This window comes from Caloenas nicobarica, chromosome 1 (assembly GCF_036013445.1).
Source record: "Caloenas nicobarica isolate bCalNic1 chromosome 1, bCalNic1.hap1, whole genome shotgun sequence".
Taxonomy (NCBI): Eukaryota; Metazoa; Chordata; class Aves; order Columbiformes; family Columbidae; genus Caloenas; species Caloenas nicobarica.
The window spans coordinates 121,043,106-121,063,558 of record NC_088245.1 but is presented as its reverse complement, the minus strand read 5'-3'; the positions used below and the strand labels follow the sequence as shown (position 1 = coordinate 121,063,558).

General features: G+C 37.1%; 1 protein-coding gene across 2 annotated transcripts in view; it reads right to left on the bottom strand.

Annotated features, from left to right (window-relative positions):
• DSCAM (DS cell adhesion molecule) overlaps window positions 1–20,453 on the bottom strand; it is a 400,267-nt gene that overhangs the window by 85,087 nt on the left and 294,727 nt on the right. For both annotated transcript variants that reach the window (XM_065635636.1, XM_065635626.1), the window contains exons 13-18: window positions 20,159–20,287; window positions 14,582–14,749; window positions 10,630–10,700; window positions 3,951–4,191; window positions 2,194–2,340; window positions 301–456 (exon numbers count right to left, since the gene is read on the bottom strand). In XM_065635636.1, coding sequence (XP_065491708.1) covers window positions 301–456; window positions 2,194–2,340; window positions 3,951–4,191; window positions 10,630–10,700; window positions 14,582–14,749; window positions 20,159–20,287 — 912 coding nt within the window. The remainder of the gene's footprint in view (window positions 1–300; window positions 457–2,193; window positions 2,341–3,950; window positions 4,192–10,629; window positions 10,701–14,581; window positions 14,750–20,158; window positions 20,288–20,453) is intronic.

Here is a 20,453-nt window from a genome sequence, read left to right as displayed (position 1 = left end):
TTTGAAAGAATTAACTCAAACCCTATCAAAATTCTCTGAAGCATTTGAAAAAAAATAAAATAAAGACAGACTTGCTCAGATCAATAATGTTATCTACAAACTTCTGGCTCACGTGAAGTCTTTGAAACAGAATGTTTTCAAAGCTGTGGGCACATACTCCTCTCTATGTGCTCCTAAATCAAGACCTCCAGATAGAAATGTCACTCTGCGTGTCTGTGTACAATATTTGCACTGTTTTGAAAGCCTGAGACATACAAACATTTCACGAGTGTAGGAATGGAAAATGTTTTAACGCCTTACCATCTTCTTTAGTGCGGGTGAAAATTTGTTCACTTCTCACTCCATCTCCAGCTCGTGTAAAAGCCAACACCTGAATGCTGTAGTTGGTGTATTTTTCCAGGCCATCAAGTTCTAGTGATGGCTGTGTAGTAGTGACATTCTTTATCTCTCCTAGCTCTACAGAATAAAAGAGATACTGAGTTATTGCCAAGTTCAGTCTTCTCCCATCTGTTGATATCTGCTGTGGAAATCTTGGGGATTAAAGTGTGTATCAGGGAAGCAATGCTTCATTATTATAAAATAACAACGAATTATAAGAAATTAAAATAAATTCCTTTGTGTTTTTTCTTCTTACCAAAGAAGACTCATTTTTCATTTTCAAAATTATTTTTTGCAATTTTTTTAAATACAGGAAAACTAATTGAAAATTTTTACAAGTAATGAGATTTTTCATTAAGAATAAATAAGAAGAAAAGATGATTGCAAAACATTCCCTAAAGTGAAAATGAGAAAGTCAGTTATCTTCACAAAGATTTTCTGGTTTTGAGAAAGACCATTTCTCATAAGGAAAAACAAAAAAAAAAGGCTCCTTTATTTTAAATATGTAGCAAGTGTTGCTGCAAAGCACTTGAAGGCAGTAATATCAGCTAACAATAGATTTAAACACAGTAAAACCAGATTTACTTGCAGAAAGATGATGCACTTCATATGAATCTTTTTTGCAGCAAGCTAAGAAGTACAATCCATATGGCAAAAAAGCTTTAAAAATATTTAGGGCAGAAAATAAATCTGAACAAATGAAGAAAATCCAGTTTTAAGCACTCCATGAACATCATCTTTTTCATCATGTTGAAGGATATCACATAAGAGCTTAGACGTACATTGATAATATTTACATAGGCTTTGATCCAAAGACTACAAGCATCACTGAAAACATTTACTTTTATGTCCGGCATGTCTATTTTTCTATGTATGCTTCTCATATATTTTTCATCTTCATTTTTAGATGTACAAAGGAATTGGCGGCTTGTTTCCAAATATTTTTCGATCTAACATTACTAGCAGTAACAATGGACTTCTTGGTTACATTTCCACCCCAAGTTCCCCTTGCCACACAAACAAATGCCAGGATTTGCAAGGCAATTGCATATGAGAGTGAACTATGATCTTGATGGATGAAAGTAAAGGAAGGAGACAGCTCATTGCCCTAGACCTGTGAAAATACATCAGGGCGGATAGGAATAAACACATGTGCATCTCAAACCTACTAATATTTAACTTATGAGAAAGGAATTAGCATCATGTGATAAATTGCAGATTAGTAAGGTATCTCATTTCTCCTTTGCTCATTTCACTCATTCTCTGCTCAGAAGTCTATTTCCCTAGGAATTATGCTAAGAGCACAAAATGTAAGTCCAACAGAAGAGTCTGGCATGAAAATAACAAGCCTTTTCCTAAAATGTTTCTTTCTATTGCCCTCAGCTATGGAGATGATATGCATCCTGTCAAAAAAAATAGGCAATAACCTCTCAAGTAGGCAATTAGCTAAGCAAACAGATAGCCAATGAAACTAAAATAACATACAGGACCGGACAGGTATGCTCTAGGTTCATATTAGCATTCTTTATAACAGAAACCTGCTGGACTTGGTAATTGAGATGTCATTTTAGGTCATTCTAGATACTGTGGTAGGCCTATGGAGTGCTGCAAACCCACAGTGGAAGCCTTCCCTGAGGCCCCCTCCAGGCAGCTTTTCAAGGCCTTAAAGCTCTACAGAAAATGGCTTCCTTCACAGGTAGGTGAAGCTTCCTCTAAACCATAGAGAAAAGGAAGTACAATGCCTTCACAGCAGAGAGTAAATGATATAAAGGACACATATAGGTTGTTACTTGGTAATAGATTGATTTCTCTCACCTCCGTCCAAGAGATTGGCCCAGTAAATAACCCTGAATCCTTGCAGAATCCCATTCAGGGTTTCTTTTGCCAACGTTGACCAAGAAATAGAGATGGTTTCTGGTGATGTGGCAGTGGCTTGCACATTCCCTGGAGGGCAACTGGGCACTGGAATAACATATTCACCATTTTAAAGTCAATACAATTTAATATTTACCCTTCAGCTACACTTTCAATTTTCCTTGCTATCCTACCACCCATTATTTAATTAGCAGCTACACACTGTTCACAAGGCAAAACCTTTATTCTGCTACAATCCACATGTTTCTGCAAGTGCAGCTGATTCCCTGGAAAGACTTTTGATGTACTGTTTCCCCACTTGCTGACTAGTCTTTTAATAGGTTTTTTGTTGTTTCTTTTGAAAAAGAAATGTATGCTAGTGCTGAAATATGCATAATATTCTGTAAGTAATTGAAATATAATTTTTTTAAGATTGCAGCCAAATTGTCATCTTTCTGGACAATTCTAATGTCTCTCTAAAAAAGGGGCAAAAATGTTCATAAAATATCTTCACTGACATTTTGAAAAACTGGAAAAAGCTGGCCAATTCGAAGGCATTTTCTGTTGGCCGTTTAGTGTCAAAGCAATACAGCAGTATTAGTTTTTGCCATTGCTTTTAAAGCTCATGACGTCTTTCATTCTGAGAGGGACCCAAAATTGAGTAATGACCAAAAAATTGTTACCAGGAAAAGTAAGCATCCTGACTTCTGAAGAAAAAAAAAATATTTATCATAATACAAAATATATGCATGTATGAGTGTACTACTTTCTGAGGTCTTGTAGTGATTTTTTTAGGCCTAGAAACACTTAAAGTGAATGAAAAACACCAGCCTTTCACAAAGTGTATGCCTCAGAATCTGTAACTCTTGAGAATTTTAGATTTGTGCTGCTCTGTTTCCTCAATTTAGAAAGTAAAATTCCTAGCTGGCACTGACTTCAGTACACTAATACCAATTTACGGTAGTTGAAAATCTGACCAACACAATCATTTAGGATTATTATTTGCTTTTCTATTACTCTAAAATATTTGGCTTCTTTCAGAATGTGGAATCATTCTCTTTTTCCACTAGAGGACTCTCTCTCACTGTTTGAGAAGTGCTTTTTAAGCAGTTAGAAAAAAAAAAATCTAAATTGTTCCTTGGATTAGACAGTTTGAATTTTGTCTGAAGTAACAATGATTTTTCTCCCATTAGTTTAGATATCCTTAAAAAAACATATGTCTCTTTAGGCTGACAAGACAAGGGATTGTGCAGTACAAGAGCTCCAGGTTTCACAGCAGATACATCTGAAAACAAAGTCAACAAAATTAACACTATCGCTTCACCTTTCAGAGTTTTACTTCTTAGTTTCTCAAAACTATGATGAGATCACTATGAAGCTCTGATAAGATCACAAAATTTGAAAATGTGTAAACACCAAAGCAATAGGCTTCTTAATGAAAGCTATGGTCTTAGTCAATATCATCCACAGCAGGACAGATCACATTAATAGAGTTATAGTTATTTACCTGGATGATTCTTCATCTCTTGCAATGAAAATTGTACATGCTTATTGGCCAGTCTCTTCCCATCCAGCTGTCTATGTATCTAACACCTGTTAAGTCTGATTTTCTATTATTCCCACTATAATAATTACTAATCAAGCAATAAACGTAACAAGGTAAAAAGAAAGAAATAAATAATTATATGTCCCATGATAGCTGTTTGCCAAGGACCTACCATCCTCAAGAGTAGTGGTGATGATTTCCTGAGAAGAAGGTCCTATTCCAGCCCGGTTGCAAGCCTGGACTACCATGCCATACTGGGTGAATTTTTTCAGGTTATTCAGTGTATAAACTTCACTGTCCCCAGTGGTATCAATACTGATGATGTTGAACTGGAAATTGCCCCCTGCACTGTACTCCCGATAACCTATCTGGTATCCACGAATAATTCCATTTTGCAAGTGCTTCTTTGGGGCCTAAACAGAATATGAAAGATTACATATTAAGTACATGTCTCCAAAGTCAATTTGTTCCACTTAAGTTTTCTTCTTACTGAATGCAAGTCTATTTCTAAGCAATGATTAAAAAATATTCCCAGTACATGAAGTAGTAACTTTTTACAATGATATATAAATTTCAGGTGCATTTTGTACTAGTTTATGCATTCCTATGCGAAAAGAAAGACCTTTAAATGGTACATACACAGAAAAATCTGATAAGGAGGCATTCTTGAGTTATAATTTGAAGTTATAATGTTTCGTTGTCTTATCAGGTTAATCAATCAAAGTTGAGTTGATAAGGGTATATTTGCATTATAGGCCTACCACTCACTACTAATCATGGTTTTTTGCCAGAAGCCCCTACCATTCACTTGCTAAATCTTTAGTAAGGCATTTATTGATCTCTTGAAGTCAGTCACATAAGTTTATTCAGCTAGATGCATTAGGAAAATTTTACGCTGTGCTTTGAAATGTGCTTCTGTTCATTCAGTGTGTAGTGTGGAAAGGTGATTAGATAATGAGTGCTGAAGGCAATAATGAATTGGAAAGCAGGGATTTGCATACTGAATAGCTACTAGAACAAGGTGTACAATATCTGGCATTCAAGAATATGGACAGTACAAAATGGTTGGCCATAATTATTATGTACCATATTTCTCAGTCTCAGTGCAAGATTCCCTGTATGTGACTAGTGAAAATAATTTCTGTATTCTGCAATATAAAATGTAGCCTCAAGTAAAACAGGGATTATAAACAATTCCATTTAAGTAGTACTGGACTAATTTCAATATGTGATAATGTTCCTGTCTGATTTTCTACACATATGAGGTATAATTACTATAAAAATTTTAAGGCACAGTTTATAATCCATGGACAAAAAGCTCTTCCAAATCCTCCAAACCTTTTTCAAATTCCCACCAGATGCCCACGAGCTCACCTATTCCACTGACCCATAAAAGGTCTTTGTGACGCAGTTTATCAGCAATGAGTTAAACCGGCAGAGGCAGCAATTTCTGTTGTTACTATATCCCATCAAATCTACTGAGGAACACTTTCTCAAGAAAAAACATTATTTTCTGCCACAAAACCTGTCTGTTTCAGCAATTTTGTAGTCCACTGGACTAAAGTCTCACTGGAGCTAATAAAATCAGAATGGGATTTGCCTTTCATCCACTACCAACAAATCACTGCTCTGCAAAAACCAGCATGGATATGTCTGATACAATTCTCTCTCTTTTTTTCTCCCTCCTGCCTCCAGAAATGGAAACAAAACTTAAAGCAATGATATAGTTTCCACTGTGCTACCGCAGCTCCTCTGGTACCAATAAGCTGTCTGCAAGCATGGTGCTTTCCCTTCAGGTGTAGATGACTGAATTAGGAGATTCAGATCTTGAGCACCTTGTAAAGTCACTGCAGGGATTAGAACTGTGTTTTTGGAATCTAAGAGTTTAACTGTTTCCTGTTTAATAATTTCTATGTTTTATTGATTAAACAAACAACCTCCCCCCAAAATGTCTTTAGAAACATGTAGATCTTTTATTATCAAAACACTTTGTTTGCAAATGTGTTACCTATTCTGAAGAACTCCATGGCTTCATGATCTTTAAATTATTGTAAAAGGTGTGTTTTTTAAGCTGGACTGTGGCATGAAAACTAAGGTCAGATTTTTTGTTTGTTTGTTTGAGGTTCAGATATCTTCATAAGATAAAGCTGTTTCATTTAATCTGGGAAGAAAACAACTTTAGCACATTTAAATAATTAAATATTCAATTGCTGAATTCTTTCATTACTTGAAGGATTTCAAATTCTGTTACTAGCCATAATATTTTGCATATCTCATATTTATATAAACATTGTCAGTGTTGATGAGAAGGGGAAAAATACTGGACTAACATAATATAAACATTTCAAATTGACTAAAGGACAAACAGTTTGACAAAGTGACAGTCAACTCAAACAAGTGTTATTACAGGGAGGACTGCTTTTTGGCAACATTGCAGGTCACCATCTCTTTTCTAAATGTGTATCAGTGTGGAGGCACCAGTTTAATCATGCCAGGGCATCACTCCTCTCCATCAATGTTGGCTTCCATCACAGATTGGCAATCCCCCAACAGTCTGCATGGAGATTTCTCAAACATTAGCATGTGAACTGTTGCACATCTCAAGATCTAAAGCATCTCCTACAGGCTGCAACTGGAACATTCCCATGAGTTACCACAGGTGGCTTTTGAAGAAAAGTTGTTGCCAAACACACATCACACACTGGAACCACAAGCAACATGCCTAAAACACATACACACCACATAATATTAATATAGTGAATTTATTGTTTCGTGAATGGCATACACAGCCTTCTGCCACATACAGCACACATTAAGATGCTGTATGTACATACACTAACGCATGCACATGTATATCAAGAAAAAGTGACCTTGTACATAATAGATCACAGAAACATTTAGCACATATATTGGAACACACATATACTGTAAACCAGATGGAACATAACAATAAAACTGAATCATACATTTATTATGGATTGAAATGTTCCAGAGCAGGACTATAGCCAGAATACTCTCTTCACTGGGAATTCTGCAATCATATACTTTCTCATTTTGAATTAGAATGAAATGGCAAATTTTGCATTTTTCGTGAAACATCTTGATAATTACTTTAAGCCAAGAGAATTTTTTCTTTAAATAAAATATTGACTTTTTTTTTTCACTTTGAAACATCAGACAATATAAACCAAGCTCATAATCACTTCAGAACAAAGCATTGATATGTTCTACTCCACAAAACTTCAAATATTCCTTGTTAGTACTATCTAAATGCTTCATTTTGGATTTACTTTTTGCATAAATAAATCGTATATGATATAGATGCCTTTTTCTGTATAGAAACATTTTTGGTAGAAAATTCAGTGAAGAAGCATTTGCCCATGACAAAGTGTTTTTAGGGAGAAATATTGTTAACCTTGTCAGTAGTCACAGAACATTATGAAAAAAGCAAATTATAGTTCATTATCTTACTGCTTATGTCATAAAATCCGATGTTTGTAAAATAGGCTATCAATGGCTTTTTTTAAAGTATGGCATTTTATACTTGTGTGCATGTGTATATGCATAAAGAAGAGAAGGAATATTTCCCAAGCCTAAATTTAATGGGTCTATTTTCCTTGTAAAGTACTACAAGAAAAAAATAATGAATGTTTTCATGCTCTTTTCTAAATGAGAATTCCTGTTTAATTCCCATTCTCTCTGCACCGTTTTAAACTACCCAAAGTACTGAGTATTATTTAAAAATTCAATCTGAAACCCAATGGTCTATGTGAACACATAAGAATGGGATTAAATAGATCACAGACCTATAAAACTTCACTTAACTAGGATTTTTTAAAAGTGGGCTAAGAGAAACTTTAAAGAAGATTAATGACTGTAGCAAGCTGCAGAAATAGTACTTAATACAAGATAAAAGATAATTGATGTGTTATTCTCTGCTCCTTTTGCTGTTATTGACACTATCTGTATTTAAATGAGGTTTGACAACTTTAAATAAAACTGTGGTTCTCAACACAGTCTCTTTTGTATAATGTCATCACGGATTTTCATGGCAAAAGCTCCACATGCCTCCAAAATAAAAACGCCCAGGTTATTACTGAGTTTATTTTCTTCCTTTTGTTGCCTCCATGACAACAGAGAATTGATCTCATGGGTATTTCTTTATTCTCCAGTACTTTGCATTGTACAATGCAATAAGTGCCTTCTGCACTGCAATGCATCAGAGGCACCTACCCAAAAGTAAGGATTCAGCATGGGACCAAACTACAGTTTGTCTGTGGGACCATCTTAAAGTACCTTTTTGAGTAATGGACTAAAACTTCTCTGGCCAGGAGAGAACTGCAATAATTCAAGGGAATTAAATAGTTCACTCCTGGCTTGGGACTTTTTCATTAGGAGGACTTCTTAATCAGCTGTTACAAATTGTCATTCAGGAAATAATTATTCTAGCAAAGGTAGGACTACGCAAGCACAGGCCTTTCAGGAAAGCATCTCAGTGACTTCACCTTTGTCTGCAAAGGAGCTTTGAGTTCAAGGAAAACAATTAGGTTTCAACTATGTCCAGCACCACAGAGAAACTTAGCACCCATCAGATGAGCTAACCTCTCAGCAGATAAAGCAATGACTGACAGTCAAGGCAAAGAGTTTTCAGGCTCAGCACACAAAGGGCTTGACAGCACAAAGATCAAAATGACCAGAATTTTGGTGAAGTGCCACTGGTGCCTTTTGCTGTCTGTCCTTTCTGGGAACACGGACTCACGTTTCCGGATCTGGATATATGCTGCATTGGTACAAACAGACATTTCCAAAGTCACAGGTAGCTCACACCTTAAGCTCACCGCAGTTGTTAAAATCCATCTCTACACTCAGCTCATGAGGCTTGCCAGGGCAATGGAGTTTGTATTCAATACCTAGCACATTTCTGTGATTATATTGTTATATTAGATACCAACAATTACTTGACAAGTATTCATAAATCGAATTCCAAACATGATCTTGAGAATAAAACTCCAGCTGCTCCTTTGATATGCTTCTACTCTCCAGACAATACTCAGAGATCAGGACACTAAATTGCACTTGAAGTGTCCTGGAAGTACAAATTGAACCATATTTTAGACCATGTTATTGAAACATAGGTGTGGAAATTTTGTTTGTTCTGTAGCTGCCTGCACACATCTGCATCTATAAAATTTAATGACAAATCTTCAGAATCACAAATGGCAGCTATGAACTCCCACAGTGAACCAATGGTGCCTATCTTCTCTTGTTGCTGTTGAAAATATCCTCTGAAATGAATTTTTAAAAGCAAGCAAAGTCTCTCAATCTGCCTACCCATACATCCATAAAAAGAAGTTCATGCATAGAAGCTTGGAGGTCATAGCTGACTAAATCTGATGGCAGTCACACTTCTTGAGTGCTTTAAAAAGAAACAAACTATTAAGCATTTATTTCAGCTGTTGAGAATCACTGTACACTCTGCATTGCTTCAATAGCTACTTCCTTTGCTCCACTGACTCTGTGTTGCATTTAATCCATGGTTCATGTATGCCTTTTGTAAGTGCATTGTTGTGTTTCACTTCAACCACCAGGTAAGTCTGTGGCTAGTGACCACGTGCCTTTCATTTTTGGAAACCATTTGATGAAAACCATCACTGATATAAATTTAAGATGTGGACAAAATCCATGAATCAGTACTGTATTAGTGACCTGTGCCTAAGAGGTCTGATAAAGACTGCTCCTTGTGAAGCTTAATACTGAAATGTCTCATTGAAACAGAATTTGAAATGCACCTTTTTTAAAACACCATTGAATTAGTCAAAAAATCTTGACAGCTGAGGTCTCTCTGTAACACTTGGACATCTCTGTAGTTATATGTCCACCTGGACTGTATAGTGATCATGTACTGTATAAACCTGTCTTTTCAGGAACTAACTCAAAACTGATAGGAGATCATGCTGGTTATTTATTGTGTAAATAAATAAATAAATAAATAAAAGCAACCCACAGTTATTTATATGGTATAAGAAGCAATACCTTACTGTTACTATCCTGACTTTCTGAATGTTCCATATCATGGGGCAAATACACATTATGCACATTTGCAGGAGTAATTAACATCACTGTAGAAATTAATGACTACTATGCTACCACCCTACTACAGCTTTTAATACTACATATTTCCGAATCTTAAATGTAGGATTATTCAATACAATTTGGAAATTGTCATTCATATTAAGATTACATTACTGTAATTAGATAGTTTTATTCTGTACTCTACAATGTACAAGCACTATATAGCACAAAGCCGTTTAAAACATGGTTTAAGTTCCTCTGATATCATATCAAAAGCATTTTAAACATTCTGTGGTTGGCAAAATCTAGAAAAAGGAACGGAACCACAAGATCTGACAGTTTTTTCTATGAGTACATTCCATGAGAATTCATCAATTCTTATGGACTATACTGAGACACTATATTGGTCTCCCTATGCAGACATGCCTTCATTAAGGCTGTAATGGTTTGGGGAAATTTTGCCCAAAACCACAATGAAATTCTGTAGTGCTCATTTTCCAAGCACATAGCACATCTCTGAAATCACAAGGAAGAAGGAAATGTTATTGTCCTCAGTACAGGCAAGCATCTTCTGCTATTACTCTCCAATGGGAGGTTCTTTTTTTGCATAAATGCACCAGTCTTAATGGCCAATATAAGATTTGTTTGGAGAGGTATCTGCAAGGTCTCTCCTGCATAAAATAACTGATCCACAGTGGTTATAATACTGCCATCAATGAAACCTCTTTGGATGCACCAAAATACTGTCAGAGTCTATATTCTTGGCTATGTGTATTTACCTTCCAGGTGACCCTAATACTTTGTGAAGATATAGGCTCAAGTTGGACATCCTGAGGTGGACCATCAGGAGCTGCAAAGAGAGAAGAGACATGGATCAAAACTGGCCCTCTCAGCACACAGAATTCAGCACTTTGAATGGTATGTCACCAATTTAACACATCAGCGTCACAAAGATTTGGACTGAGTCAGTGTCACATGGAAAACTGAAGATACCACTTCATCAAACAAAACCAGAGCCTAGGATCTTCCTTATTAAGGTGTCTTCTCTGGCCAACAGTGAAATACAACACATGCCAAAACATAGCAACCTGGCAAATAAGATTGAATAATAATGACTTTTCTTGTTTAGTAATATGCTCACAATGCTGTTTCTGTTTTGTAAATAAGCAAGACATATTTTCGGCAGTCAGAACCCTGTAGGTGATAGAAAGGCAGCAGAACCCATTTGAAAGCAGGTGAGACAGAAGCTCCCCAGCTGGACTTCATTATGTCACCAGTGGAATTCCCTTTGCTCACTGCAGATTCCCATTCAGTCAAATATCAAATATTTTATACACAAAAACCTGCATGTTTTACCCTTTCCCCCTCCACAGTGTAGGTATCTCAGTATGGAAATCAGACAAAAAATTGAAAAAGCACGCTGAAGCTCCTCTTTGAGTCAGGAGGAGTTTCATTTACTATTGATACACTGCCAAGGGTGTGCGTGATGCTCTAAAGGCAAACAAAAAAAGAAGGCCCTGAGTCTAGGGGAACCTGCTTGTCAGCTGGGCAGCAACAAAGCAGATCAAGAATTGGCTGGGACTGAACAGAGAGGTATGAAGTAAATTGCTTGCTCAGTGAGGTAAATCATTGTAAAAGATAGATCTGGAGAAAGGAGTAATCTCAAGCTACTGTAGAGGGTTCCCTTGATGCAGAATATTGCCTCAATAAAAGGTATTAAATTAAGTTTAATAGCATGACAAAGGAAGTAAAGCAATAAAAAGGGTGAGATGGGGCTGTTAGAGGTGGAGCAGCAGTAAATGACAGCTGCAGTGAAAGGAACCAGAACATTTTGCTTTAAATGATGAAAGCAGAGAGACCCAGAATACAGCCTATAATATGTTTAAGTTGTTAAATATGCCCTAATCTCTGCTATTCTTGACTGTCCTTCATATGGAAAATTTCCAAAGGTTGAAAGAACTTTATTTCCATAGGATGGAGAAAAGGAAAAAGTCCGCTGGCAAAAATGAATCTATGAATTTTTGAATCCTGTCTTTGATTCTGTGCCCCGTTGACAGACATGAATACCATTTCTCCAGGTACATTATAATGTAGTGCAATTTGAGCAAAGCATTTTATCCTAAAAATGAGGCTTAAAATGTGCTCCACAAAGTCTTAACTTCTACTTGAAAGACCCCAAAAGGTTTATGGACCTGAGTGGTTAGCTGTTTCCAGCATACCATGGTGAAATCTTAAATAGGAAGTAATTTATATTACATAGTTAATGTCATATAGAGTTTGGGACAAAGATGGAAAGAAAACCCAGATGTCCCAGCTTCCTCTGTTGATTTCAGTATTAAAGAACAGCCGTAATGCTTTTGTTTTTCTGACGAGCGTTAGTGCAAGTATGTACCTGCAGTCTGTTTTACAAAAGAGGAGATAACTGTGGTTGTGTTGAAGGAATGATGCAGTCTACAAGCTTTGAAATCATGCCAGGCTTCTATCCTTTTGCCACAGAGACCCTTTAAAGTCTTCCTTCTAATAGCTGGTGCTGGGTGACTCAGGTCACTGTAATATGTGATACACAATCTGCATCCTCTTGCCAATAGTATCATTTGAGTTATTCAGTTTTTATATTATCTTTCTTGGACCTTTATTTTTCTTGGACCTTCTCATTACCTTCTCTCTTACTTCCTGCACCCATGCTATTCTCTGTTTCCTCTTGTAAATAAGAGAAGAGAACAGAAGTAAACAGTGATCAAAAAATAATGTTCCTGTACATTGTACACCAGGTGAAAGCAAAACCCAGGAGACAAACATCACATACTCTGTCTAAGCCTGACCTCCTCTCTTCCAATTGTTCCCTAGGTAGATATGTGACTTTTGAATACAGCTCCACACTGCTGGTCTTTTTCTCCAAAAAGACTGCTCCTTAAAAGACAGTAACAAAAGGATCAATTATTCTGAAACTTGGTTACAGAGAACTGAATGAAACGTGATGTCAAGATTCCACTCTGTTCAATAGGGAAGCTGTGGGGTTTTTTTTGATTTCAAGGCCAGCTGCTCCTCCTGACAACTTGATTATCGGTCAGAAAAAACTCAGTAAGTAAGAAATATTTGAAGCATGGGTGAATACGAGAGAATGAGAGAGTAGATCCAAGACTCATCCCTTTACTTTGATGAATATACACAAAGAAGGATGGGCATTTTGGGGATACAGATGATGCTGACCAGAAAATGGACAGTCTGTTTCCTCTAGTGATTTAACATTTAATTGAACAAAGGAAGAGAAAAACCCTGATCAAATGATAAATATTTTGCAAAGAAACTATTCACTGTTAACAAAGTTGTTCACTGAAGGCTTGTAAAAATGTGAATATTCTTCATTCTTTTCTTTCCACTAGGACGAAAAAAGAAACCTGGCGAAAAAAGAAATGCAGCTCATGTTGTCTCCTGCTTACTCTGCCTTGCACTGTGAGCCCTTGTGTCCTGGTCTTATTCAAAAAGTCGCTTAGAACCAAAACCACGTTCTCCTGAAAAAGGCTATATTTTCATTGTAGTAAATTCATCTGCAGAAAAAATCAGTGAGGATTATAATACACAGTTGTATTCGTATGAGCTAAACTGAAAATCGTTTGCTGAGTATTTCAAGTCTAGATCAACTGCCAGAACACTGTCACCCACACACTCACATTATGGCTTTCCTCTCAAAATCCCCAAAGATGGAAGCATTGCTAACTAAGCATAAGATAACAGGAAAAATAAAATTAGTGAGATAAAAATGTATTTTCAAATACTAGTGAGCAAGCTCCTGTCTGATCAAGATTTTTCAGAGTAACACCACCCTGTTTCTTGGCTGTGTTGAAGCTGCTTGGGTTACTCTCAACTGCATGCCTTTGTAGATTGTATATAATTACAATGTATTCTTGGCAGACATATTTATGGTCATTCAGCATTTTCATTCCTAATTGCTGAAATAGAGAGCTGTAGCCCTTCACTTTTCCCCCATAAGTCTTTTTCACTGTCACGTGTCACATGTAGGCCTTGAGACGTGGTAGCATGCACATAGTTATGCTGTCCTTATCCATCTGTCACTTCTGCTAGCCCTGAGAAATGAAAAGACGATGACACTGGAAGGCAGCAATTCCATTACACAAAAGAGTGGCTCCAAACATCAAAGTGAAAATGCCTGTGTACTCCTTCTGCTACAGAACCTGTAATGATGTAGAAGAATACATGGAAACAAAGAATAGGGGGATGATACTAATTGACAGCCAACTGACTTATACAGTGATCAGAAAACTAAATGGTGGGTGAGTTGGGGGATGGAATAGTCAATGGAAGATTTGATTCATGTAGATCAGTGTTCTCAAATGGGGGTAGCTTAAATTGGTTACTTATACTAATATGTGAGCATCTAAGGAAAGCCACAGGACCCATAGGGGAGGAACCACCACTAAAAATAGAAAGTTGTTGATTGAGTTGCCTAACTGTAGATATAAGCATGCCATTTCCAGTATCCCACATGAAAATTTGGAGCGCAATGTCTTCTTTGACCACTAGATGCCACTGAATGGCTTTAATTACAGGCCCGCACAATGAAGTTACGAAAGTCACAACGTTTTATGGGAACGATTCAGTATTTCTTTTGATGCAACTGCAGCAACATAAGCAGTATTTCAAGTAAAGATTCCTCATGCCAAAGAGCAATAATTCCCAGCGTGATCTAGATTCTATGAACCCAGAGCATACCTGCTTCATCTGTAGTGATGGTGAGCTCATTGCTGGCCTCACTCTTGCCGATGCGATTCTTGGCATACATGCGAATATTGTAAGTTGAGGAAGGGTGGAGGTCAATGATAGTGGCTTGGTTTAGCTGAGGGGAAACATCTCTGGTCCTCTGAACAGAATCCCAAGAGTCTATTTAATAACAGATTAAAATAAAACAGACAATTAAAAGATGATGTTAACATTGCTAACACAAGCATGCAGTTAAACTGTCTCACAGATCAGGGTACTGCCATTGCTGAATTAACCCAGATAATGCCAGCTGCTACAAGCGAATTGAGTGATTGCCTTCCTTGACAGCACTCCTGATGGCTCCGTGTGTGTGTGTGTTTACATGTGTGTGTGTGCGTATACATAGTGTACAAATTGCTTTTTACCATTGCTACGTTGGAATAACTGTGAAAAAGATGGGAGCTGCTGCCCCACAGGAATCCTCACTGGGAAAGAAGGTTGATTGTGCTCCACAAAGGGCAGAAAGGGAGTAAATAAACAGGAATGGAGGGCTCTTAGACTAGCAGAGATCAGACAGAAAGTTTGATCCCAAATTCCAGGAACTCAGACTATAGGTGAACAGTGAGCACGAGCTTGGAGTACTTAGACATGAGGCTCAGCACCCTTCAGGACTGATGTTATTTCCCTGATTCGTGTCAGGATGCAGAAGCAGTTTAATACAAGGGAAATGTAGAACCCTTTTAGCTGTTTGCATATATCTGTAAAAGAAGGAGCACATTGTTATTTTCCATGCTTACTATTAATCTGCCTGTTATGTTTTTAATCAATTCTCCAGACATATAGCAGGAAAAAGGATGGAAATCATCTAAACAATTCAATTTCTGCAAACAAAATAATAGAATCTATCCGTTTAAAGCATTTTGATGTCTTTTATGAGTTGCCATCCTTCATTTCTTTCTTACTGCAGGCAATGTTCCTCCTTTAACCTCTGCAGCATCCTTTGGGAGATGTCATTGGAGGCTCTACAGGAGTGTTTTACAGTATAGGTCACTGTAGGCAGTACCGCAGAAAGCTCAGCAGATAAGAAAGACTAGTTTAAAAATAGAAAGCTCACTCACATACAAAATATTTGCACATACTGTGTAAATTCTTTTATATGAGGTTGCTAAAAGATGCACAAGTTGTCACAATGACTTCTTCAGCTTGACTCATTACAGGGCCTGTCTGCTTGTCCATGTGGCTTTGTTTACTCAGAAAACATTTAGGAATCAGGCATTTAAGTGTTAATCAAATGAACTCGAATATATTTTTTCTTGGTAACTGAGTTTGTCACATCTTCCTCTGTAGGATACTTTCAGAAGCTCTAAAGGAGTAACCTGCAGGTAGCACTGGTACAACTTGCATTCAGAATTTCTTAAATTTTACAGAATTTTAGCCAGCAGTTATACTCCATTGTGTTAGATGTTATGCAAGCACAGAAAGACACTCTTTTCCAGTGTACCATGCCAACAGGAAAGTAATTTAAAAAAAAGACTTGCTTGGTATGGAGAATGTGTTAAATTTCCCTCATGTATCATGAGGATTTAATTTAGTATAGTCCATATATTGCTTAATTTTTCACTTGATTGTTTGAAATACTGACCTCTGAGCAGTGGGACTCTCTAGTACATGTTAGCTGCTGAAATCAAATAAGCAAATTTGAAAAATTCTTGTGACTCTCAGTAGATTAAGTAATGACACACCAGGGAGAAAGAGATGAAAACTCACAGTACTCTGTAGTTCTAAACATAGGCTTTCAGTGTTTATTTACAACTAATGCATGGACTTCAAAGGTATATTTTGATACAGGCACCCCCTCTTTGAAGGGAAAAGCAAACCGACAAAAGCAATCTCACCAAACTGAGACAGTCCAGAGAGAAATTAATCAGTTTATCTCCAAAACTATTTTCGGTTCTGAAAAATGTCTTAAAAGAGAAAAAGAAAAAGAAAAAGAAAAAGAAAAAGAAAAAGAAAAAGAAGAAAAGAAGAAACAGAAAAAGAAAAAGAAGAAAAAGAAAAAGAAGAAAAAGAAAAAGAAGAAAAAGAAAAAGAAGAAAGAGAAGAAAACGAAGAAGAAGAAAAAGAAGAAGAAGAAAAAGAAAAAGAAAAAGGAAAAGAAAAAGAAAAAGAAAAAGAAGTTGATTTTGTTTCTTCTGTCAAACTCCCGAAACTTTTTCTTGCATCCATGTGGTAAGTAATCAAGTGAGGTATTCAACATTGACTATTGGTTCTTCTGGGTTTTTTTGTGTTGTTCCAGAGAGCTCTAAAACCTACTTACCTAGAAAGACTGAAAAAGCACAGAAAAGAAGCAGCAATGAGCTAGTGTAAAAAAAAAAAAAAAAAAAAAAGGAAGAGTGGAATTTTTAACCTGTTCGTTATTCCACTCATAAAAATGTTACACCCAGGCACTTCTTTTCTGTGACCTGTGAAAGATTTCTGATTTTACGAAAACCAGCAGCTTTCCGCCTGTTCCTGAAGCACCAGCCGAGGCGCTGGGATTTCTCTGCGGAAGACAATCAGGGCCCATCTGCTTGTCAGGTCCTGCTGTGGAGCGGTGGCTGCCGGCTGCCAGGCCTGGGCTGGTACCACACCCAGCCTCCCCAGCTGGCTGCCCACCCCCCAGCTCCCTGGGCAGGTTTTGTGGGGGAAACCCCCCCAGGTCTGTGAGGGCATCTGCATCCTGAAGGGGCAGGGGTTTGCGGGTGAGCACAAGGAAGTGCAAAGCACTCTGCCTTCAAGTCAGGAGCTAAGCAGAAGTGATGTTCCTCTTTTCAAACATTTTTGTACACCTTCAATGCAAAAGTCTGATGGCTCCACATGAGTGGTTTCAGCGAAGGGCCAGGTCTGAGTGCTGCAGGTACATGTCTGTATGGACAGGCATTGTATCTGAGCACTGCAACAGCCCAAAATGTGGAGCTCTCATTACTCCCACTGCTCTGGCATGGCAACTGGACCCTACAGATGTCACCTACCCGTGTGACAGGCAATTCTGCTCCTTCTAGAGCGTAACCAATGTGTCTTTTTTGTCTGATGGCATGGCTGGAGTAGATCGGATACATGAGGGCAGTAGTGTATGGTGAAGTCCATATATGATATGTGGTAACCTGAACATTCTCCGAAATGGAAAAATTTTCCTTCTTGAGACACCTAGATGATGCATCCTGTTGTTAACCCATTTCTGAGTCGTCTGGGTAAGCAACATAGGCAGAAAATTCTCACTAAATACAACTGGGCAGTTTACACCTTTACTTTAGCCTTGGCAGGATGTTCCCTAAATTTATCATCTAGATTGTGAATGCTTTACCTAATGTTTTTTCTGCCACTATAATATCTGGAAATGGTGAGAAGTTTTCTTAATTACCTCTTCCCTGTTATAACTTCTCCCAATCGCCCTGTGCAAATTCTTCAGTAACCACCCTTAGCGTTTCATTTTCCAGATGATTTTAATTCATGACAAACATTATGTGCAAGGAATCAAAAACCTGGTCCTAGTTTCTCCAAACATTCAGCCTCACATTCTAAAAAACAACTTTTCTCCTGTTTGCAGTGAGATGAAGATAATCCGCTCTTTTTAGAACAAGACCTCTAGTATTTGTTTTCATATACAGACAAATAAATATTTTCTCTAACACCAATTCTGCCACCCACTATTTTTTCTTTCTTTCAATTTTATTAACTGCTATCACTATGTAGCATCCTGATGTTTTCATTCAATCTGATGGCATTTCATTTGTTGTCTTGCTATTGATTTATCTTGCCATATTACAGAGACATAATTTTGCAAAGCAAGTTCACAGTGATTACTGCTTAATCTTTGCCAACATTCTGCATGATCACTTGAAAACATTGAACTAAATCTAACAAAGATGTTTCAGAGCTCTGAAATCCCTTTCTACCACTGCTTCAAACAAAGAAAAGTGGCTCAGTCTTCCTAGACAGAGGTTATGCTGAGTTACATGATTCAGAAATACAAGAGAAGTTTTATGGTAAGAAAGCAGACTATCAGGCAAGAATGACTTTCAAAACCTGTTCTGGAGCAGGTGGGCAGTTGGAAAGAAATGAAAAAAATCAAAAAGAAAACAAAGCCCACAAACTTTTAGGTATATGTGTCCCTTGAAGGAAGCCTTGCCTAGTCTACATCTCCAAAGTTTTGATTCCTGACCACAGCCACATTGGGGATCTTTCACTTGTAATATTTCAGGTACTATGCTCACCTGTACATCATCAGTTTCATTTGCAAAACCAATGCAAAAATGGTGACTGATAATTTAATACTCTTGAAAATATTTTACCTAGTAATAAAAGCATCACACTATTTTTGCCTAACTAAGTAAAGTACAAGGGAAATCCACAAGGTAGACACATGGAAATTAGTAAAGATGGGTAGACTTTTTTTTAATTTGGCAAATTTTAGAATTTTATGAACAAGTACATTTTTACATCTCAGAATGGAAGGGAGAAGGCTATAAATGTACAATAGTTGCTTTGATAAACAGAATGTTTCACTGATAAGCACACATAGAGCATTCCTAATAGTGGACAACCTCACCTTAAAAATACTATAACAAACTCCAATGTAAACCAGTACAATATAATTTCTCAGTGTCTTTTTAATCATACTTAAAACATTGTTCCACTGCTATTTTCTATCTAGGCCCTTCTCAAAGCCTGACTCAGGAGCAGTGCTTATCAGTGTGCCTAATTTTAAGTATGATCTCACATCACAAACACAGCTCCAATGTACCTTGAATGTTTTTAGATTTCAATAGACAGTGAATATTTTTTTGGCTTAATACATACCAGAACAGTAATATTTTCCTGAATTAGGGGGTTGGTGTGGTTTTATGTTTGTTTGTTTGTGTTTTGTTTTGTTTTGTTTTAAATCATTTACCTCATTCATTTTATTATATGTTCATTGATGTGACTATAAGATGACCTAGCAAAAAGGTATCTGCTGGCATTGGCCTGCCAATATGTGCCACTGGTCTTACCCTTCAGAGTATTTCCAGTATGCTACTGGAAACTCTGCATGATGCTTCAGCAAACTACCACACAGCTTTCTTCATCTAGAAATTCTCGTAACTACCCTTTTTCACTGCTGCCTTTACAGGGAAGATATTATGTACTCATATATTGATAGAAAATAACTTCTAAATATCAGCACAACAGGAAACATAATTCACAAAGGCAGGTATTTTTGTATAGTAAAACATAGAAAGTTAAAAGAAAAAAAAATGAAGAAAAGATAAAAATAGGGAGCAAGAATCAGCTAGGAAAACTATCGTACTAGCTGTCACCTAGAATGACTTGTTTTGGAACAAAATTTGTCCCTCTTATGTGTAGATTTTCTCTGGTAAAAGGGAAAAGCAGCAATTGATAACATTCTCAGCTCAGACAACAAATAAAGGTAAATATTACTGTGGAAGATTAAATAAACCATGGTTAAAATTTCCATCAGGCAGTTTAAATTTATGAGTTATCTTTTACAATATAAATTCAGTGATGAATGACTAGTGATGGAGATTCCTTCAGAGGAAGATGATTTCTTACCTGACTTGTTCTTGCACTCAATATCGTAGCCAGTGATCGGGCTGTTTCCATCAAAGCCCATGGTCCATCTGAGGGCAATGCTGCGTGCTCTCACCTCTCGGATTTCTATTTCAGGAGGGTCGGGGGGCTCTGAGTAAACACACACACAGTTCTAGTCAGGACAAAGCCTGTGCTCATAACAAGATCACAGTAATGAGTGTGGCACTGGCATAGCTTACTCGTGCCATTTTCTCCCATCGCTCATTAGTACCCCGATCAGTTAATCATCTGCTGAAGAATACTCAACAGAGGGAGG